The sequence below is a fragment of the Pelmatolapia mariae genome, linkage group LG18 (genome assembly GCF_036321145.2).
Source record: "Pelmatolapia mariae isolate MD_Pm_ZW linkage group LG18, Pm_UMD_F_2, whole genome shotgun sequence".
NCBI lineage: Eukaryota > Metazoa > Chordata > Actinopteri > Cichliformes > Cichlidae > Pelmatolapia > Pelmatolapia mariae.
In genome coordinates this window covers 21650095-21674212 of record NC_086243.1, presented here as the reverse complement: position 1 = coordinate 21674212, position 24118 = coordinate 21650095, and the positions used below count along the sequence as shown (strand labels likewise).

Below are 24118 nucleotides of genomic sequence, written 5' to 3'. Positions count from 1 at the left end.
AAGTGGGGTTGTGATCACCCTAAAAGATTGCTGCAATCTCAGTCTGCAGGTTAAGAATATGAATGATAGATATGTACATGATACACTAAATTAAGGTGCCATAGCACCACTGTAGCATTTTCTAACTGACCTTTCTTGATACTGTAATTACCAGCTGAAATTTACTCGAACACATTTATGCCAGCCACAAGCTGCAAAATAGTGTGAACAGTCATCTAAATCAATCTACTTTTGGCAAATAAAATCATTCTTAAAGTTATTTTCTGTAAGACTGAGAAGCAGAGGAAAGACACTATCTATGTAAACTACACTCTGGGTAAATTCGTGACATGAGAAACATACAGCCCAGCACATTTGACATTTTGTGGAACATCCTGGTCTGTCAATATTTTGAACCTAAGTCATGCACATCTTGATCTGACCCCAGCGCAGCCCTGCTGTCCGCACAGTTATTTTGCCTCATTACACTTGCTTTCAGGCCCGTGAGGACACGTTCCGACCATAATTCAAGTAAATGTAAACAAAAATTCAGACAACCGGCTCTCACCCTGCATTAGCCTGATTAGCCAACAGCACATCAAACGCACAAAGGCAGAATCCTAAAAACGCCTCTCCAGTCACGTTTTAGGATATAAAAGTGCTTTTTTCTCTCATATGTCTGAGGCAAATTTGAGAGATTGCATGGTCTCTTCCTCCTTAAGTGAAAGTTACAAAATCTAACCATATTTAAACATTTTTATTCAAGATGCTGCATGCAGGACACAGATACAATGTGTAAAAATGTGATTTTCAGTGTATACATCACACTTGCGCTAACTCACATTTTCCATTATTGGCTTTAGACCTACATTATTTTAATTATGGGTTTAAATAAAGTTTAAATAAGCGAAACATATGGATCTCCCTAGCTATGATGACTAAATGCTCAAAAATGAAATTTTCATTGACCATCCAATATAGTCTTACATGACTAACTTTTTTAGATCGTTTTAGAGTCAAGGACTAATTTGCCTCTTTCTGATCATTTTTGCATCAGCATTCTCATCAGTATGACTGTTCACTGACCTTGTGTCATTTCCAACCAATCTCCGCTCACGTTAACCTCAACGGATGTCTAATCAGCCAGAGTAAATCATAATATGCATGATGGTGTGCATGGTCCTTAATCACTAACGTGTAGGCTGTATGTCAGGAAAGTTCAGCTAATGCTTTAAGGTTAAGTTCATGTGAGTGAGTTACATCAAAGAAGCTATAAAAAGTGCTCATACCAGTTGTGGACCATCAGCTTCTGCACAGCCAACAGGGCGTTGTACCGGACTAGCTGGTCCTCGTGGTGCATATGATTCATCACAAGCTGTTTTCCACCGAGCTGCTCAATTACCCTGAAATGGGAGTGTTATAGGGAATAATGGGACAGAGGTTTTATACACAGTAAACAGGTACTATTTTCGTATTTTAGGTCATTCAGTGAGCCATCATGTAATCTAATCCAGCCTTGGTGAAATTTTCTGTGTATCTAATACAGGGTCACCGGCCTTTGTGAAAGGATAAAACACAGTGAAAAGGAAACCAGATGTAATGCTTGTAATATTAAAGCAAAAGGTTCGATCAAAGAAAAAGTAGGTGCTGGCACTGATACTATTACGCATTTCCATTGGGTGAACTTATTCCATCCAGGTGCATGATATTCTGAATGAATTGTAGTGTATATATATTACTGAACTGTCAGTTTGTCTTTACAGCACTGACCCTGAAGTTCACTTTGTTAGAGGGTCACTGGGTTCACACTGAAGGCCCTGGATCAAATTCCCTCACTGAATCATCCTCTCAAATGGCACTTAAATTCAACAAGGCACATAAATTGGGTAAATAAACTATTTTGGTTGTTTAGGCTTGTGCTGACTTGTGATTAAATGAGGAGTTCTGCTAGTCAGGTAGAGCTTCTGCTGCTCCACATTAAACCAACTGTCTGAGTTCGGTTCGGGATCACCACCAAACTACCCAACCTGAGCTCTCCCTCTGATGTACTCGAATCTAATCCTGACATTCTGCTCATTCCCAATGACAATCCAAACATCTTCCGCTCTGCCTCCTGTCTTTTTGTCAGTGCCATAGTCTCCAAACCATAGTAGCAGGTCACAATACCATATTGTAAACTTTCCCTTTCACTCTTTTGTCACAAATCATGCCTCACACTGTGTTTGTGCCAGGAAAGATAGTGACTGAACCTCTAAGTCCAGCCAGACTCGTCTCCATTTAAACTCATATAACTAATATTTGCTATCCTTACTGTTTCACCTATCTCCCTCTCATCCACAAACATATTCTTTCTTGCCTTTCCTTCCTTCCTCCAGCACTTACCTCGATCTCTCCAAACTTACTTTGGTTTGGTATAAATTGTTAGTCCCAATTGACACATTTTGGGCACCTTTAAGTTTGAGCAGATTTGATTTATTTTAAAAAATGACTATGAAAGTATCACTGAAGTATGTTAAAAAACATTACTGGCAGGTGAGATGGCAGTAATGAGATGTTTGCCAGTGACCATTAAACAACAAACAGATGAACAGAACATTACTACATAACACCCAACTGGCACAATCTGCGTGGAGCAGTCAGATTAGATGTGACTGTATAAAACGAGAAACACACAAAGCCTTAAATGATTACCACTGCCAAAAATCTGGTGTCAAGGGCAAACTGTGCTAGGCAAAGCCAGCATAAAACAACTCTGTGACAACGATGGGCTGTCATTTGAGGCAGGGTGTGTGGGAGGTGATCTTCAAAAAATCTTTAATAGATTTTAGTGAATATCTAATAGTATTTATGCTTAAAATGCCACTCTTTAATTACTAAAGAAAAACATCTCACCTTTTACCACGTGGATAATGTCGCACATACTCTCCAATGTCATGAGCTGCCACTGCTATAACCTGAGGATCATCAGACACTTCCAACAGCCTCGTCAAAATCCTTTCAAAGAAACACAGTGAAAATAAAACATTAAAATGCAGAGGTCTGTTTGCATGAAAAGATTCAATCACTTAATTCTTACTGATCTGAATCACATACTGTATCTTTAAAGACGCTTCTAGGCAAAGATTTTTCTGAGAAAGCTTCAAGAAAAATATAAGAGCTGAGATTACTTTCTTTAAAGCAGTTTTCTAAGTAGAAAAGCTCTTATTCTCACTAAGCCAAGGTTAGTGTTACTTTAAAACTGGAAATCCCAAACACTAAACTCTGAAGCCAAGGATATTAGATGTAAGGTGTGCAGTGAAAAAGTGGCTTCTTCAACGTGGAATAAAGCCTTTGTGAGATTTAGGGGTAAATACTAAAAAAACAGAAGACTAATTTAAGCTGAGGTGATGGCTGAGCTGATTACAGAGAGGGGACAGCGGTGAGACAATGAGGATTTTTACAGAATGTCAATAGCACAACAGTGTGTGACCCGAATAATGAAGAACACACACACACCAACGGATGTTTTATCTCTCGTGATCTGAGTCCTTAGATTAGAAACACAGACACATGATGTCGTGAGTGTAACTCATAGCTGATAAAAGTATGGCATTGGAAAGGTATCTCGAGAGAATTGATTGTGAGTCAAGTATAAAACTGGATTTTTCCATAGCGGCATCTAGTCACGCCATGAAAGGCTGCATGCTGTCCAAGTGTTTTTCCACTGAACCGGCACACGGCAAGGTAAAGTTACTTACCTTAATGACAAACCAAAGCAATGACCCTTTGTAACCCTGATGCTTTCAGCTCTTTTTATTTCATTGTGTTTTTTTATCTGTAGCATTAAACCCTGCAATGTTTTAAAATAATATGTCAAAGAAATAGTGTGGAAGTCTGACACACCTGCTTTTAGTTGAGCATAGGATCTTCTAATTAAGCTCCACTACAGTGTTGACAAAACACCGTAGTGGAACACAAAACTCATTTGCTATGAGACAGAATAAAAGCATGCTGCTGCCTGCAAGTGGAAATTTTTTACTGTTAGGTAGAAACATCGTGTAAGGTTCAGTTTCACACTGCTACAGATACTTAGAGGAAAAACATACCATACCCTCAAGTACAGACAAAACACAGTAAAAGTCAAATAAGTAAGGAAAATATATCTATATATCACTTTTCACTGACAAAAACCACAAAGTGCAATAAAGCACCAGAAACAGAAGTATAGTATGTCATAAAGACATAAAACATAATAGAATACATTTTAACTGCTGAGGACACAGGTACGGGGAACAGACTGTCACAAGTTTGATGTGGTTCAGATCTGCTAAAAACAAAACTTCTGACCTCAGCAAAGTGTTCAAACTCTACACCATTCCTGAGAAATTTCATTCTAGAAAAAATGGTCACTCCAACCAGCTGCAATGCTATCAGAGAAAGTATTTGAACATGTATATCTTTGTAAATGTTTTTGCCATTGTTCCATTTTATAAATACATATAGATTAGATGGGAAAAAACACTTTAAGACATTTTTTTATTTATCTCCTTTTGTGGAGAAACTAGATAAGAAGTGACAAATCATAGTCTTTGTGCCCTTCAATATCTGAACAAGGTGCACTTTGAGAAGCTTTGTCCTTTTGCTCTTACTGAAGTGTCAAGGTAATAATAAATCATGTTTTCAAAAGCAATGAGGAAAATGAGTAATCTCATGACAGCAGATGCTTCATCTTACTTGAGGAGCTCATAGTTCTTCTCGTTCAGGCGGACAGCGTTCTCACGCCAGAACTTCTCTGACTTGTGGACAGGACTCCACTCCAAGCGGCCAGACTTGAGTTCAGAGCTGTACTCATCAAATGAGCTGTTGATCAAAAATAAACATCATTACCTCAGACAAAAACAAAAACTACTTTAACTGATGATGTGAAGAAGAATGATTTGAGCTGTGTAGTGCAACACAGTACAGAAAGTACAGAAATATCATATGGATATGTTAATGGTAGCTGTATGAAAAGGATTGCACAAAGACACTTGAATTTTTATTCAAGCTCCATTTTTTAAAGAAATAATGGTTTAGTAAACTAACTATGAATGCATGTTATTCATAAATAATCTTAATTAGGTACCTGAGATCCTGCACACTCTCTCCGAGCCTTTCAAGCAGGAACTTAATGTCCTCAGTGATGTCCTCATCATCATATTTCTGCTGCTCAAGGTTCTCGAGCTGCTTCAGCACCTTGCACTGAATCATAGCCAGTGCATACTCCTGACGAGTCTCCCTCTCCGCCGACTTCTCCAGGAGATTCTGTCAAAGAAAAGATCATTATTAATTTGCTAATTCATGAGAAACTTAGCTGAGGTCTGAATCAGAAAGAAGAAATGAATCAATGAACGAACAGGCTAATAAATCATACTTAACTATTAGTCAATGAAAAAAAAACCTCAACATTTATGATGAACTGTTTAAGTAATTTATTGAGCTAAACCTCAAACATCTGCCTGTTGCACCTTTTTTGTTTTTGCCTGTAACAACTTATGAAAGATGAGAATTTATTTATAAATATAGACTGTTACTGTCAGAAATGTTGCTATATGATCTGTACTGTGTTGCTGTAATATTCCTTGGTTTTAAATCACAATACAGAAATCAATGAGCAGGACACCTCTGCAGCATCATTATGCATTTATTTATGTGTCCATCATGATTTTATAACTGAATCACTGTGATGACTAGACTGATATTTGAGAAATCGGTTGTGCGTGTTTGGTCATTTTATTCAGGTCCATTTTGCAGTTGATTTGTTTTCTATATCTTCATGTATTTCTCATTGTAGTATCGTAACATTGTCAACTCCTGATGTTAAACAACTTTATTAAAAGGTATAAAATTTGTCCAATGGAGTTAATGCTTTTCAGAATACACATCCTTAACTAGGATTCAAATTCAGGTGTTGTGAGTGAGTGTGAAGGGAAAGAAAAGTAGAGTTGCCCAGCAACAAGAACACAATGTTCAAGTATTATAAAAGCTATTTTTGACGTAAAATCTGCGGACAAAGTTCTCAGAGCCCGGCCTCAGGCTTTAATGGAGAGAAAATTGTGGTGGCAACACTTAGAGTGACTCAAAAGAGAAGTGACTTCTGCACTGGGACTGAGATAGAAGAAATCACTCCATACCTTGATTGGCCCCTACAGCCAACACTTAAGGAAAAGCTATGACTAGGTCAAGGTCAAAGTCAAATGTATTTATATCGAATATTTCCAACAGCTTCCGAAGTGCTTTACAAACTAAAAAGCTACTAAACAAGGAAAATGCACAACAATGAAAATAAAAATAAAAATATGAAGAAGAAAGAACAATACAATAAGACAATAAAAAAAAAACTAAGAACAACAATGACTGAGGCTGTTGAAACAAGTGTCTAGTGTCTTCACTATTAAAAAAGTTCCAGCATTTGTGCAGCTTTAATATATAGCAGCAGACTATTCCAGAATGTGGGACCTGCCACAGAGAAGGCACTGTCACTGCGAGATTTAAGTTTAAGCCTTGGAATGGATAACATTAGTTTTGAACTAGACCTCATGGTTCTTTCTGGAGCATGAATAGATAGGAGCTAAGATGGGTAAGAATAGGCTCGCCCATTTAGTGATTTAAAAACAAAAGGTAAAATTTTAAATCGGATCATATAAGTAACAGGAAGCCAGTGTAAAGAGGCAGATGAGCTGGAGGCGACTGGTACAAACTGAAATAAAGACAGTTGCAGAAGTCCAATCTGCAAGTAATGAAGAGATGAATAATGTGTTCAAAGGCATTAGCTGGAAGGTGTTACCTTGGCTAGCTGTCTCAGATGGAAAAAGCTATATTGGTGCACTCACCAGCCTACACAATTTAAACGAACCATCAAGGTACACGGCATGGTTTTAACATTTGTCTTACAATGAGTAGATAAAGTAACAGAGTTGCCAAACATTCATTTAGGTTTAAAGAATTTAAGGACATCCACTGTTTAACATCTCCAAGGCAACACAATAACAGCTGAAATGAGTCTATCCCTGCTTTTAAAGGCAACAGATCTGCAAGTCATCTGCAAAACACGGAAATGAAAGGTTATACCGTGAAAAAATAGACCCCAGTGGCAACATATACAGTGCAAACAAGGCTGGATCCAAAATTGGGCCTTGAGGTACACCATAATAAAGAGGGGCTATGTTCAAGCTGTAGGGGGCCATGTTACATAAAAGGTCCTTCTAGATCAGTGGGATCAAAACCACTGAAGAACAGATTCTTTCAGGCTACAATGTGATAGGAGGATATCATGGTTAACCATGTCAAATGCTGCTGTATGGCCCAACAACAAGAGGGCAGCAGGGCTGCCAGAATCCAGAGTTAAAAGAATATCATTAAAACCCCTTAAAAGTGATGTCTCAGTGCTATGTAGTGACTTAAAACCAGACTGAAACTTTTCAGAGACTATGAGTAGACCACTTTCTCTAAAACCTTTGAAAGAAAGGGGAGCTTTGAAATGGACCTGTAATTAGCCTGAGCAGTTGGGTCCAGACTGTGTTTTTTTAAGAAGAGGATTTTAAGAAGAGCCTGTTTAAAATATGATGGGACATAGCCTGTAATAAAAGAAGTGCTAATTAATCTCTGGATAAAGCTGAGCACGCAGGGGTCTGAGGCAGTGGATGATGAGAGGGGGCCTAATAGCTGAAACTGTGTCGCTAAAAATTGCCTAAAAATCATCACACATACTTGGTGAAGGTACAGCACCAAATTATCACATGGACTAATAATATGATTAAAAATATTAAAAAGTACCTATTATTTGTGGACACTAAAACTATAAAATTAGTATTTAAAGTGTTTACAGTCCCTTGCTAAACAGAGATACAGTCCTTAAATACCTGTAAAGAAACATACGACCTATTGTTTTCCCATCTCCTCTCAGCACGGCTGCATTTATGTCTAAGGGTGTGTGTATATTCATTCAACCAGGGTTCTGACAATGGCTTAGAGCGCTTAGTCCTGAGTGGTCCGATTGAGTCCAAGATATCAGTGTAGGTGAAATTAAATCAGAATTGTCCTCGACGCTTTCACAGATTGAGTTTATTATCCCATAATGAAGAAATGTGATACAAACTTGAGGGGCTATTAGACGATTGAGCGCTTGTCTTTTATGTGCTAGAGTGCATGACTTATCTAAAGAGCAGCGCAACGTTATAGTGAATATCGCAGGAAAATGACCAGAGAGACACAATTCAGATATTTCTGTTATGTACACACCAAACCTCTGGGATAGCACTAAGTCCAGTGTGTGACCTTTTTTATGAGGGGGGCCAGTGACCCACTGTGTCAGGTTAAAAGAGTCCAGAACATTTAGAATGTCCTTGACCAGAGGTTTAGACTCACAGCAGACATGGTTGATGTCTGTTTGAGTGTTTGGTGGCAACGAAAACGGATGTTGAACACTGTACATGTACCTCCACCCATACCCGAGGTCCAAGGGAGGCTGAAGAATGTGCAGTCTGGAGGAAGAAGTTCAGAAAAAGCTACAGACTCACCACAGTTTCTGTCAAAAACAGAAAACCAAGCTGCTGAGACTTTGTCATTAAGAAGTTGCTTAATACAAATGTCTTGTTTGATACAGTGGCTTGCAAAAGTATTCGGCCCCCTTGAACTTTTCCACATTTTGTCACATTACAGCCACAAACATGAATCAATTTTATTGGAATTCCATGTGAAAGACCAATACAAAGTGGTGTACACGTGAGAAGTGGAACGAAAATCATACATGATTCCAAACATTTTTTACAAATAAATAACTGCAAAGTGGGGTGTGCGTAATTATTCAGCCCCCTGAGTTAATACTTTGTAGAACCACCTTTTGCTGCAATTACAGCTGCCAGTCTTTTAGGGTATGTCTCTACCAGCTTTGCACATCTAGAGACTGAAATCCTTGCCTATTCTTCTTTGCAAAACAGCTCCAGCTCAGTCAGATTAGATGGACAGCGTTTGTGAACAGCAGTTTTCAGATCTTGCCACAGATTCTCGATTGGATTTAGATCTGGACTTTGACTGGGCCATTCTAACACATGGATATGTTTTGTTTTAAACCATTCCATTGTTGCCCTGGCTTTATGTTTAGGGTCGTTGTCCTGCTGGAAGGTGAACCTCCGCCCCAGTCTCAAGTCTTTTGCAGACTCCAAGAGGTTTTCTTCCAAGATTGACCTGTATTTGGCTCCATCCATCTTCCCATCAACTCTGACCAGCGTCCCTGTCCCTGCTGAAGAGAAGCACCCCCAGAGCATGATGCTGCCACCACCATATTTGACGGTGGGGATGGTGTGTTCAGAGTGATGTGCAGTGTTAGTTTTCCGCCACACATAGCGTTTTGCATTTTGTCCAAAAAGTTCCATTTTGGTCTCATCTGACCAGAGCACCTTCTTCCACATGTTTGCTGTGTCCCCCACATGGCTTGTGGCAAACTGCAAACGGGACTTCTTATGGTTTTCTGTTAACAATGGCTTTCTTCTTGCCACTCTTCCATAAAAGCCAACTTTGTGCAGTGCACGACTAATAGTTGTCCTATGGACAGATTCCCCCACCTGAGCTGTAGATCTCTGCAGCTTGTCCAGAGTCACCATGGGCCTCTTGGCTGCATTTCTGATCAGCGTTCTCCTTGTTCAGCCTGAGATTTTAGGTGGACGGCCTTGTCTTGGTAGGTTTACAGTTGTGCCACACTCCTTCCATTTCTGAATGATCGCTTGAACAGTGCTCTGTGGGATGTTCAAGGCTTGGGAAATCTTTTTGTAGCCTAAGCCTGCTTTAAATTTCTCAATAACTTTATCCCTGACCTGTCTGGTGTCTAAATCCAATCGAGAATCTGTGGCAAGATCTGAAAACTGCTGTTCACAAACGCTGTCCATCTAATCTGACTGAGCTGGAGCTGTTTTGCAAAGAAGAATGGGCAAGGATTTCAGTCTCTAGATGTGCAAAGCTGGTAGAGACATACCCTAAAAGACTGGCAGCTGTAATTGCAGCAAAAGGTGGTTCTACAAAGTATTGACTCAGGGGGCTGAATAATTACGCACACCCCACTTTGCAGTTATTTATTTGTAAAAAATGTTTGGAATCATGTATGATTTTCGTTCCACTTCTCACGTGTACACCACTTTGTATTGGTCTTTCACATGGAATCCCAATAAAATTAATTCATGTTTGTGGCTGTAATGTGACAAAATGTGGAAAAGTTCAAGGGGGCCGAATACTTTTGCAAGCCACTGTAGTGATCTAGTATTTAATAAAGCTATTTGAAGAGTGCAGATTTTGACATCTGAAGCACAAGCATAGGCAAGGGTGCAAAGATTTGTGAGATCCATGCTACATCCACAGGACCGAGGCCGCTTAGGAAAACAGGGAACCAGAAGAAGCTGATCCAAAGTTATGGGATCTCCAGGGACAACATGCAGGATCCATCTAAAGGTGTACTCCACTGGTCCTGTAGTTGCATGAGAAGCACAGAGGTAAGCCCTGACTCTGACGAGTGTACCAGCCCGTTTTCCCTGTTTCCTTGGGAGCTTCTTCCAGGGTGTGGCATTAGGGAGTTGGCACAGGTATGTCAAAAGGTGGTAAAGGAGGTGGTAAAGCTTGTCCTTGAGCAGTTTGTTTCAGAACTAGACCATAAGATGCTTTGATCTCTAAAGGCAACTGGTGATCACACACGTAGTACTAAGACATTTAGAGATATTATAGAAAGGAAGAGAACTAACATTAACCAAGGCAAAAACTGGCAGACACCTTGCCATGTGTACTGCTGGCACCATCTTTTCTGGCACCAGCAAATGTGACTAATATCTCACAAATGTCTTTTAAGAGTAACCTGCAATGTCTTCACAAAGATCAAACAGTCAAGTCACTCCAAATATTTAGAGCCTAGTTACCACCTAAGGGGTTATGGCTACAAGAAGGTTCAACATTTTTAGGCCTTAGCAGAGTAGTCAAAACAAAAGTTTTAGAGTCACAGTTAAACTAATGCTAACACATCACAAACGCAGCAGTTCTGCCTTTGAGGATGTGTTCAAGGACTTCCAGATGGTCTGGATAATAAGTCACTTTCCTCATCCCATGTGGTGAGCAGAATCATTTGCATAATTAGGACATTTGGGACAAATAGCAACATGCAGAAAAGCGCTGAATATTTTTGTAAAATAATCTCGAAATAATCTCAGCCTTCTAAAGATTGGAGAGCCCCTGGGTGTCAACAAAGAAATACCCCATTTGTTGGTGAAAAACAACGTCTTGTAGCTCTCAAATGCACACACCATACAGCAAGTTGACACACTCATGAGAAAACCCGCTTAACGTAAAGATGTGGTGACTCCATGCACCACTGCTTTTAATTAACTGTAATGTAGTGAAGTTCCCAATGAAGAAAACAAAGCCTCTATCTTTCACGAGTGCATTTACCAAAACCTTCATGTGACATCTCTACTGGCAGGAGTGTGATGAAAAAGCTGTGGGCTGAAATTAAAACCAGAAACAGATGCAGCAATTGACAACACGCATAAAACAGGACATAAATTTGGTGTCAAATAAGTTTCTTTCAGCATAAATGAAAAAAAAAAATAAAACATTAAAAACAACATTGGAATACTGACTCAGATTACAATGACATCAGTGAATACCTTCCTCAACTTTAGGTTCTAAAATCAGCTCTGAGCTCATGTTTCAATCATGTAATCAATGCCATTTATAACACCATTGTGCTCTGAGCAAGGTCACTGAAGTTGTCTGGGTTGAAAAAAATGAAAGCAACGCTATCACTGAAAAGTTTTATTTAAAGATCCATATTTCCCTTTAGACATTTCACAGAGTAGACAAGAATTTTTGTTTAGTATTCAAGATGATGTGTGCTGATGGTGGTCAGGTACTGCAGGCTGTCAGTTATACTAATGTGTTGCTTTAAGCAGAGGATCCTTACAGTCTGTGTCATTAGTATGCTGTCTGTCTTTTTCAGAAAAAACAAATCATCTGCATAATATGTGTAATCATTCAGGACTACATAATTATTTCTATACTTTTCCCAAGCACAGTAGCGAGCTTGATGAAGACCTGACAGTTACTCCACTGACTCAGAGTGCATTTCCTATATGTTCCAGACTTGCACTGGTACCCTGTCAGAATTATTAACTCTGTGCAGTTAAAAATTACATTAACATTAGCTGAAAAATGAGGCCTATGCCATTAATTCAGTTTTGTCAGTAGCACACTATAGGGATTTCATTACCTGGCATAAACACAAAACAACAAAGTCCAGAACACAGCTCTTAGGACTACATTAAATATTCAATAGATGTTTTGAACAATCACAGCAGGGAGCTGAAAGCGGAGCATAGTCATAAATTGCATTTATGTATCATTTATGGCCCTGCTTCTTTATAGGCAGCCCCATCTGTTGATTTAGAGTTGCCATTTTCGTTTCCTCTTCTTGTGATAAAGAGCAGAATCCAATTAGATGCAAATATGCTGTGCCAGAGTCTGAAAAAATGCATGCCCTATATCAGAATTAAGAACTATGAGTGACGTGTTAACAAACGCTTTTCCATTTACTCATCCAACAGTTACACAGTCATGTTTCAGGCCACCTGATGAACCTGTAGTCCAGTCTTTTAGTTCTGTTTTAGATCTCCACTGACTTCAGGAAAGTATATGTGTCTTCAGCTGCTACACACTCCACTACGCTTTCCAGCTAGTTGCTGTTTGGTGTTTATCATCTCGGCTAAAGTGCTTTGTTTTGTTTCCTGACAAACAGCAGTCAGCTGTAACAGGGTGACACGGTGAGACTGGTGAGAATCGACCAAACAATAAAATTGGGAAAAGCTGCAGATTTATATTTCTGTTTGGGTTTGTGATCACCACAAGTGAACCCTTTCACTGTGATGCATTGTTATTTAATATATTCTAACTAATTGTAGCCACTCCACATACTTGATAGCTCTAGGTTTCCCCCAAAACAGAGGACAAAGGACAAAGACAAAGCACAGAGAAAATGCAGATGCAGTTGTATCAGTGGGAAACACACAATGAGTGAAAAATTCTCCACCAACCCTGAAGGCAGCCAGAATGATTCGGGTGACCTTCTCCTTGACAGACTCCTGGAGGATGTCGGACAGGGCAGGCACTACGTTGTAACGTCTCAACTGTTCACAGAGCTGAGGACTGAAGGCCAGGAGCCAAACACAGAAGATCATCTGGTACTGGAGCTGGAAGCCACACTTGTTGCTCAGCACCGCTGTGATGCTTAAGCAGAAAAACAATATAAATAAATAAAAAGTAAAATGGATCAAAAAAAGTGCTGGGAAAAAGACCAACGTTTATCACTGCTAGCTGTTTACTAATAGGAGAGCTTTCACAGCTGTGTCCCTACACGCTGCTCTTCCATTATCTGTGATGATGGCTGAGAATGAGATGTTCAGTCTTTAAATAACAGAAGAGTTGTTCAAATGGAGAGTATGGTACTAATGATTACAAGTAGACAGAGTGTCATACATTTGCAGAAATAGCTGTAAAATGCAGAGATGTGGATCTCACAGATGTGCAATAATTATGTGATACAGATTAAGCAGTGAGGCATTAGTGAAAGATGATGGTAAATTATACATAATTTGTACCTTAAATTTTGAACCTTTCATGTTTTGTCTCACTCAGTTTTAGTGAGCATGAACCTGCAGAGTTCTTGATCGTTTGAATGGCAATTGTACAGTAATATTTGAGGGGACTCTTCAGCACTTTGCTTTTTTTGATCAGTTACAGACTAATTTGTAACAAATATGACGAATATGTTTAAAAGTACATTTGAAATTGTGTGGCTCTGAATTTTGTTTTGTTTACATATTAAGTTTCATGTATTTTCGTCAGGGAAGAGATTGCACCTTCTTGACAGCGGCACCAAAAGCTACATCAGATATTTTTTTAAACAAAATATAAACTTGGTATAGAGTCAGCAGTGAATTTTTCATGCTGCTTTGTGCTGTCTTGACTAAATGTTTCACCTTATAGTGTGTCTCCTATATAAATTAAGTCAAATGCAGATGATTACAAACAGCCAGGCTTTATACTACAGCCTTACTTATGTTTGGGTAAAAAGTAAATCAGAGGTTTGCCCTACTGTGACTGGCTGTTAGGTTATTAGCTTATCCAACCATCAGACAGGCAAAGAGTCCTATCAAGAGAATAATATTACATTGAAATAGTGGATGAAGTGGATACAGAAATATAGCTGAAAAGCCAGTAAAATGACAAAATTTCATGGCTCCTGCTCCTTCAAATAGGTGAGTTTTCTGCTTTTCCTTTAAGTCCTTTTGTTCACCTAGAGATGTGGCTTGTTGTCAGCCAAAATGGGCATTGTGATGCTGTTATCTTGAGCTCTATTTCCTGGTTTTTTACCTTTCAGTGTTTTTTGAAACTTACTTGATCGGAAGAAAAGTAGTGTGAAAAAACCCCCCAAAACAATAAATCAGCTGCTGCACAAACTTTTCACATGTTTATATCATCAATTGCCTAACAGAGAAAAAGACAATTAGAAGACCAGAGAGGTTCTACTAATCGACTCAATCAGGAACCAAACCTCGATTATCGCATACAGGAAACTGAAGTGAAATGGGAACTTCACAAATAATTATGCCATTCTCAAAAATTCCCATGGTACAGAGCCTTTATCAAAATATGTCTGTGCCAACTCTCCATTATCACTCAATTATTCAATTTTTAAATATTTTTTAGCAACTTTAAAGAACAACCTTTTCCATAAGCTCTAAGTCTTTACAAGATATTTAAGTCTCACAGTACAGCAGAAGCAAGATGATCACTGGTGACTCAAGGAAAAGCAGAGCAGACATGTATGAATCAGGAGGATGGAAAATAAATGAAGTTAAAACTTTTTAGACAGCTGAGATTACAACTATATTTTAAAAGAGCAAACAAAGTTACGATGCTTTAGCAGCAGCACTGTGTCATGACATCCTGACAGAGACACTCTACAATACTACTTTACATGATGCGACTGTCACTGTCATTATTCTTCCTTTCAGTGATTCTTTTCAATCTAACTAACGTATTTACAAGAATCCTAAGCATAAGCAAACCCATGATAAATCAGGAACTGTATTCATATTGATTCCAAGGGCTATTTCAGCAGCTTAACCAATATTTAAGTCAACCTTAATACATGCTTCACTCACCAGTTAACTCCATCAGCCTCCACCCAGGCAAACCTATACTCATTGACCCTCAACATCAGCTGGAGGCACCCAGCCACACACTGGACATACTGAGAGCTCTGCAAAAGACAGTGGCAAACATTTACTTAAACATGAACTAAAACCTTAGCATTGAAACCAGGAGAAAAAAACAACAACAAAATGTTAGAAAGTCAAACACATTTAGTGCAGCTCTGAAACATGAAGAAGTTGATGATCAGGGACAGCACATTGAAAAAAAACCACTCCAAACTTTGCATTACAGTCACCTTTCAAACCCAAGGCATCGCACATGCAGTCTTTTCATATGAGTCCATCAACACATGCTAGATCACACACCAACAGTACAATACAGAGCAGCAGGAGGGAAAACGCTCATCACACCTAAGCAGAATAATGTAAATTGAGATTAGAGTGGAAGAAGCTGAGAGGAGAGAACTGATCACATTAATCTGTTATTTTAAAGAGGTTGGGTAGAAGCAAAGAAGTCCAGCGAGAGAAACAGGCAGCAGTGAAGAGAGAAGAGTGGAGGAGCGGGGGTTACCTGGCTGAAAATGCAGAGAAAAGATGACGATCAGTTGTTAGATAGCCGTGTACATATTTCTGAGCATACTTATCAGAGTAATTATATTGTATTAAAGATATGAGATATAAAATGGTAGGATGCTGCTGCTGTGCAAATGCTTTTTATATTTTTCCTTTTTTATTTCAATGTTCAGGGAAAGATGTTTGTCATGCGCTTTCTGTTTTAAAGAGAACTAGCTTACAGCATGCAATTTTCAATCAGACAGTTAAAAACAAACAGTGGCAGCAAACACCATGCCATCTAAATGGAGAATTCTTTCTAAAAGCGTCTCATCAGCTGACTCATTTCTCCAACCATCTGGAATTAATAATGAAGATCTTGAATGCAGGAAGAAGATGGGGCAGAAACGGGGAGGAGAGAAAAGATGTGAAAGTCCAGTGACAGCTGACAGATGCCATCTTGCACAAACCCAGCATTTTGGTTTCTTTAAACTCTTTGTATGGGAAGCGCCAGGATGGTTGAAGCTGCACTTCACTCATACTCACTTCACTGGGAGAAATAGTTCCTGCTCCAATGCTTGTTTCAGGACCTGTACCGTGTAGATTCTAATGAGAAATAAACAAAAGAAAGAGGTGCAAAATTGTTCAAAGGGATTCACTTCAAGCTAAGGTACAGAGGCAGTGGACTCTACACGGTATGTAATTCAGGGACAGCAGGTGCTCACTGATTGGTTGCCTGGCTGCTGAGGGGGAAAGGAACATCAAATGCAATTTCAGGAAGCAGTTTAAAAAAACTTGCAAAGACAGAACGTGTTAAAAATAAGAACAGTCACAAAACCATGCTGTTGTCAAAAGTTGGATATCTATAAAATCTGAAGACAACTTTGGGGCTATGCTGGAAATACTGGCATACAATGGAGAAACTAGATGTCGTTTTATCAGCCCACTCTTTATTGCATACATCTGCCAAAGCAACACTAGCACCTACAGAGCATCTGTCAATGGAAAAATCTCAAGGTCTGACAAGTCTGTTCAAACCCAATATGAATACATTATATTTCAAACAAGGCTTCCACTGTGAGCCCAAAAACATAATAAAATGCAGACAAAATGAATAGGTGGAAATTATGAATTACTTTGGCTTTTTAGAGTGTTACACTCTGGAAAAAGGGAGTAAATTAAACCCCACAGGTGAAAGAGGAGCCCAGTGTCTCGAGAAGCTGAGAGCCAATATCTGAGATGTTAATAACCCATGAAATGATTCAGGAAAAAAAAAGTTGGAACCATTTCATGCAGCTCCAAAAATTGATTTGAACACTAATGTTCAAACTGAACCAAATCGAAGAGTGCAAATGAAATGGATCTTTACTAACCAGCATTATGAAATGTAATTTGTGCAATGATTTAAATATGATCTTGCAATATTCATACTGAAAATGAATGTTAACGAGAATAAATGTACTGTCAAGCAACCTTACTATATACTACTACCAATACCAGCAATTATACATACACGCAACAAAGAGACAATTAGCTGTACAATAGTGTAGCACAAAAATTAAATACTTAAAGGTTCTTTCTCCACAAGCAGTTAATCACAATCTATGTGACCTTAAAAACTGAAAACAGCTTTAAAACACAGATTTAGAAACTATTTTAACATTATATTTTTTGCAAACAATTACGCTTCATTTACCTGTGAGCTGAGTTGACTCTTGATCCAGTTGAAGTAGTAGTTCAGATCACTTCCTTCCATCAGATCGCGGCCCCAGGCAGCCAGCTTAGCGATGATCCTCGCCGCCTATTAAATGAAGGAGGATATTTTACATCCATATTCTCTGCTAGCAACAGAAATTTACAGAAAATCCTCAATAAAATATAAAGTACTGACAGATCACGGTGTATGTAATGTAAAATATGCTATTTGTTATATTACTGTCGTACCAATATATTTTGAGGTGTTTTTTACCTTTCAAGTATTAAGATAAGGAAGCAAAGGAAATAAGCTTAATATTATCCACAGCATTCTCTATGGGAGTTTACATATTCTCTGAGTCTGCATGTTTTCCCTGTGCATACGAGTTTTCTGCAGGTACTCCAGCTTCCTCTAACAGTTCTAAGACTTATATCTTAGGTTCATTGGTTACTCTAAATTGGCTGTGTGAGATGGATAGAATGCACAGAATAAAGCACTGTATGAATGTATTTTCTAAAAAGTGTGTCGTCTAAAGCAAATAGGCTGTAAGAATAGAAAAGCACTATATAAATGATCATTATATGATCTGGGCATACATGATGTGCGCAAAAAGGATTGTATATTTAATTTAAATTAAATTGAAATACAGAAAGGAAGTCAGAGATAAGCAGTCCAACAGGTACATATCATATATATATATATATATATATATATATATATATCTATATATATCTATATATATATATATATATATATATATATATTTAAATATCTTCTCTGGAGACCCATTTAAATTACTGCTTTAACACAAACTGTGAGCTATAGCCTGATGGAGTTGAAACAATGATTGAGGCCACAGCTACTGGCTCATAAACAATTTCAGCTTGGTAAGTGTTCTGTGATGAGACAGGAACAATTTCAGTTCTCCAATTTCCTCCTGGCCAGGAGAGAAACGTCAAGCCTGTAATTTAAAAACAAGACTCAGCATGACAGTTTGATTGAGTTAAGTGCTGTGTCATAGACTTGGGGTCACATTATGCCCACCTGCTGGATGCCATCTGGCTGGTATTCTTAATTAAGCTTTGCCCTATCATAGTACTCAGTTTGTCATTAGGTGGTCATTCTTTATTAGAAAAGGGTGGCAGCGAGAAGTCATTACATTTAATTGCCTGTTTTTAAGGAAAACGTGGAAGGTTGCTTTGTGAGGAATTATTGATGCCTTGCCATGATTAGAAACAGAGACATCTGTGAAAAATTTATGGCTCTAAAAATATAATAGAATATACCAGCTAATTTAGAGTATTCTATTAAGTACACTATGATCCTGCTTTCCAAGACCACAAATGTTTTTCCGCCTGGGTCACCGTCCACTGTGTACTTGTGCACAATTTACAAAAATTGTCTGGATGTGACTTGTTCTGTTTCTAACTCACCATGTGGACAGTAAAGAGATCCTGACGATTCAGCATTGGAAGGAAGTAGGACCAGGCGGTGTTTTTTGTCTTTTTGGCATAGTCGAAGAAGATGTTCACCCTCTGATGGTTCTCCTGCGAGACAATAAAAATAAAACTTAATTGGATGAGATCTTGGGTTGTGCAAATGAATACTAAACAACTGACTGCCTGACAGATAATCTATTTTATAGGAACACAATATTTTGAAGAAAATGATCTAATGTTAATAGAAACGTGATTGTCCCGATGGCTAATGCCATTATTAAAGGTTTAATTAGTTTTCTCCAGTTATCTCTGTAGCTGCTGAGATTTTAGTATTAGACATCTATTTTCCAGGAATGCTGCAGAACCCCTGAGATTTCAATCACAACTCTCATCAGCCAAGCCTCCAAATATACCACTTGTGTGTTTAAAGATGTAAATCTCTGTTTTCGTTTTCAATAATTACTAACCCACGCTTGAGTTGATTCTATAATCCAAGCACAAGGGGGACCTTTAATAGTTTTATTTTAGCTTTTCTAGAAACTTAGCAAGGCTAAGAGTGCTTCGAAAACCTAAATCACAAGTCTGTCTATGTGAGGGTAAAGCAATGTGACCTGTGAACCATTCACACCCTCTATATAAAGAGCATGAATCTCAGTATCCCTGTCTACATATATATAGATAGTAGGTTTGTACATGCATATTCCATTTGTCCCAAGTCAGTGGTTCTGTCTGTGTACCTGCAAGGTGTCATCAATCAGAGTCAGGATGTACTGGACCGTCTGCTCTTTGGAGATGTGAGCCATCAGGTTTAGAAAGGTCTTTGCACACTGGGCAAAAACGGGAAAAAAAGCACATATGTATTTTAAAAATTCTGCACTGAACCTCTGAAGAGATTCAAGCTCAGGTAAACATAATGCAAAGCAGTGTGTCTGAAATAGATTGGTAGGAATTCAATTCACAGCAAGCTGCGATCTTACAGATAACAGAACAACACAAGCAAACACAAGAGCTGGTGCTGTCTTGTTAGTGGTGGACACAGGCAGAAAATATTTTTTTTTTAAAAACAGGAAGTTGTCACATCAACAGTGATTAAAAAAGACATGTAACTTCAGTAAAATTGCACAACTATGAAATGCTACAAAAAAACTTTCACATCTGCCTCAAAGATTACACGGTAAATGCTAAATTAGCACAGTGTTCAGCTGTCCAACTGCTTATGGAGGGAGATGGTTAATGTTCATTGTTTTGATGTAATGCCATCATTTATCTGAAATGGCATAACTAAGACTCCTCACTGTGACTGGTTTTTGCTTAATCTATAAAGGCTGAAAACATCTAAAAGAGCTGGTATGAATGCCCTGCATGTTAACACCGATGAAGCACATAAAATGGACAGACAGTAGAAAAGGACTATACCTGATGCCCCTCATTGGTCAGAATGACTTGTTTCTGATCAGAGCTGGCCACCTCAAACTTCTTGATGAATTCACAGTCCTCTGTTGAGATCATTTGACTCCTAAAAAAATCATGACATGATTTCCACATTAATACAAAGCTTAAATTGGACAAATGCAGCACTCCTAATAATTTGCAGTCTGGCTTTTGTAGTGCTCATTCCACCGAAACAGCTCTTCTCCTTATTGTTTCTGTTATATCTGCTCCCTCTTCAGCACGTTTTGAGCACTTTTAAGGACTTTTCTTATCACTGCTACACACATATGTTTCAGTTATATATTTCTTTTTATCCCCAAGAGGTTTCTAAGATTCAGATCATGCATGGGGGCTTAGACTCTATTAAAAGTTGGATGGCTGACAATATTCTCCAAGTTAATAATAAAAAGTCCTTGTTTGCGCCTCTGAGATTTGAGACTAAAGTAATGGAAATTCTAGGTCCTCTTGCTATATCTTCTATCAGGAACCTGATAACACAACCTATAACTTTTGACTCAACTTTCACTCTGGATGCTCGAATTATACCTCTGGTTTGCTCTTGGTTTTACCGGTTAAGAAATATCACCAAAATGCCTTTATATCATCAAATCTGGACTACTGTAATCTATTGTTTAATTCTAATTGTTTTATTCTAAGCACTCACATGTAAAACCATTACTGATTCCACTGCACTGGCTTCACATTAACTTTAGAGTCTACTTTAATATTCCTGCTCTGACTTTTAGAGCTCTGCATGGACAGGCAGCAGTGTACATCAGTGAACGTTTACATCCATACCACCCCAGCAGGTCCCTAAGGTCATATGATCAGGGCCTGCTGGCTGTGCATCACACAAGGCTGAAAATTAAAGGAGACAAGACCTTTTGCAACAGTTGCCCCAGACTCTGGAACTTTCTCCCACTGAGCCTGAGATTTGTGGACTTTTTGTGGATTTTTTAAGTTCTAGCATTTGTGTTTTGAAATAATTTATGACATTTATTTTGAAAGTTATATTTTAATTAGTGCTGTCAACGTTAATCTCGTTAAAATGACGTTAACGCCATAACCACATTAACGTGGCAAATCTCCGTTATGCTAACCGCGCTAACGCGTTGACGCTGTGCAGCCCCACGCACGGGGCGATCCGCACTAACTCGCTAACGGAGATTTGCTGTGTTAATGCGGTTATGGCGTTAACGTCATTTTAACAAGATTAACGCTGACAGCACTAATTTTAATTCTAAATACATTTTTAATTACTTGGTACTGTGATGTGTGCAATGATTTGCTACACTCAAACAAAGACACTCACTGGAGGATTGGGATTTGCTCAGTCACTAACATGATCCTTTGAATTGCAAGGGGCAATGTAAACAATAATGTCAACTGACCACAACATACCACATTTCCTAGTCAAGACAATGCACAGCAGGTTCTGTAATGGTAGATGTTGTAAAAAACAGAAACAAAAAAACAAACAAACCCAAAAACATGCCAATAGTATGACCACACTTATTCAAAGCTGAATTAAATCTGAAGATTTTTTTATGAGTCACAAATCATCCCTTCTTTACTAACACATACTTGTTAAAAAAGGAAGTATCACTCAAGACAATGAATCTCAGTCCAAGAAAAGGAGCGTAGCTATTTTAGATTACAGGACGTAGCCAGCACTAAGACCATTAAAGTATGCAGAAAAAAATAAATATTCATGAAGTGACAGCTCAGCTTAACAAGATTTTGACACACTAACTCTCAGGCAACATACACAACAACAACAAAAACAGAAACCTAGATTTAATTTCAGATATGTGGGGGCCACAAAGCAATATCGACAACTGGAGAAGATGAGACCAGGAAGCTAAACTTACACGTGAAAAACCTGCAGTCTACTGATAGCTACCATGAAAGTGGGTTATTTTTGTTTCCGATTTAGAACATGGTTACCCACTGTCTCAAAGCTGAGGCAACAGGGTTCAAATTCAGTCTGGGGCCTTTCTGTGTGGAGTGAATGCTCTCCCCATCTCTGTGTGGGCTCACTCCAGGTAATCTTTCTTTCACTGTTCAAAGACACGCAGGGGGTTAGGTTACTTGGTGATTCTAAATTGTCTGTATGTGTGAATGTGATCATGAATGGTTGTCTGTCTATCTGTGTCAGCTACTGAACAGGCCAATCCCAGTGTTTGTGGGCTGCATTAACATGACATGCAAGGTTATGTCAGGTTACAACTGAATTACATTACATTTAAGGGTTTCAGAGGGGTTTACAGTTACGATGTACCCTACCTACAGCATAGATTTCACATTAATGCAAAAAATAAATAAATAATTATAAACAAACAGCAAAGAAAGAAAACCTTTGGATGTGGTGACAATGAAAGAGCAGAGAAATATATGTAATTGGTGAGAACAAAATACAAAACACACCTTCAAATATAATTTAGCCCACTACAATACAGATACCATAGCTCAAAAGAAGATACACATACAGTCAAACAAAATTATGATTTACAGTGTCTCCGAAAATCCAAATTGCATGAGATTTGTAAAAGAAGAATTCCTGACAGAACTGTTGTCCTGAATTACATTATTTTACATGTGTATATTACCATGAAGTACCGTTGTAATATGAACTTACTGAAGGTAGGACTGCCAGTTGACCTGATTGGCCCGAACCTCAGCTGCTTTTGCAGCAATGATGTTGGTTGGGACCGCAGCGTCCACAGCCCCGCGAATATCCATGTTGTATTAAATCCCTTACAGTATATGTCCGGATAGAGATCCAGCACCACCTTATGAGAAACAGATTCAAATTCAGTACAGTGACACCCCCCTCCGCCCTTTCTTACCCACAAGCTGGAAAGTTGGAGAACCAAGAACAGAAACTACAACGCCTGGGTTTATGCTGTACTTCTGTTAATACTCAGTTAAGATGCTGTAATAGCTAACGGGGCTCGATATCTGTTTATAAAGCTCTTAAGCGAGGGCGAAAGCTGTTTTATAGCGTTATTCTTTCTTCGTGTGTGGATATATTAAACATTTTCGTGCAGTTTTATTGGTTTAATTTAAATGGCTAAACAGAAAAACAAAACCAGCAGCAGCAGGTCAAGCTAGGCAACTAGCTTGCCCAATGTCACATCAAGTCATACATTTGTCTTCCTGAGAGCTGTGATAAAACAACTGATGACATAGCTTTTGGCAGCAAGCTGTGCCTAAACTGTAGCCTAATACGGTTTGTACAAGCAAATATGTCATTTATTAACGCCAAAGGCGACGCAAACATCGTTAGCTCAGAGCTAACCGATTGCAAAACAAGCTAAGAATGCTAAGATAAGCTAGCTGTGCTAATATAGCTTCAAAGCAATTCTGTAAAAAGCCCACATTATAACAGCTACACCGCAAGTAAGATTCAGAAACACACTTTTTGCCCGCTAAAAACTTAATCGATGCGTCAACGAACAACAGAGTATAAACTCGGTTAAATTTCTTACCCAGCTTCTGAGCTATATGAATGAACAGCTGACTGACTACAACACAGCGTCACGATCCGTCATGTGACAGTCAGTCAGTCACATGCACGCACTTCAGTGTGCGGTCTTCAGCGCGGAAGAGGGACAGCTTTTGTATTTTTGGATTACCACATCACCTTAGTGTAACAGTTAGGCAGTTAGATGTAAATAAGTGCCAAATAAGAATTGCCTATAAAAAACGAATACAGAAATCAGCCAGAAAGTACCTTTGTGTTTAATGCGTACGTACATTAACTACTAACTACTACTATTAACTACTTTTCTTCCTACTTTATATATTTGTTG

At 38.6% G+C, this 24118-nt stretch overlaps 1 protein-coding gene across 3 annotated transcripts in view; it reads right to left on the bottom strand.

Annotated features, from left to right (window-relative positions):
* The window catches only part of atp6v1h (ATPase H+ transporting V1 subunit H), a 32117-nt gene extending 8235 nt beyond the window's left edge, over positions 1-23882 (bottom strand). Inside the window, exons 1-13 of one of the 3 annotated variants that reach the window (XM_063461966.1) lie at positions 23795-23882; positions 22942-23095; positions 20289-20388; positions 19610-19699; positions 18867-18980; positions 17434-17538; positions 16284-16343; positions 15195-15292; positions 13062-13254; positions 5084-5262; positions 4693-4818; positions 2872-2973; positions 1269-1382 (exon numbers count right to left, since the gene is read on the bottom strand). In XM_063461966.1, the coding sequence (XP_063318036.1) occupies positions 1269-1382; positions 2872-2973; positions 4693-4818; positions 5084-5262; positions 13062-13254; positions 15195-15292; positions 16284-16343; positions 17434-17538; positions 18867-18980; positions 19610-19699; positions 20289-20388; positions 22942-23045 (1385 nt within the window). In that variant the 5' untranslated portion in view covers positions 23046-23095; positions 23795-23882. Of the gene's footprint in view, positions 1-1268; positions 1383-2871; positions 2974-4692; positions 4819-5083; positions 5263-13061; positions 13255-15194; positions 15293-16283; positions 16344-17433; positions 17539-18866; positions 18981-19609; positions 19700-20288; positions 20389-22941; positions 23096-23724; positions 23742-23794 lie in introns of those variants that run through there. The other 2 variants (XM_063461967.1, XM_063461968.1) reach the window with 2 other exon arrangements.
* Between the last annotated feature and the right edge of the window lie 236 nt (positions 23883-24118).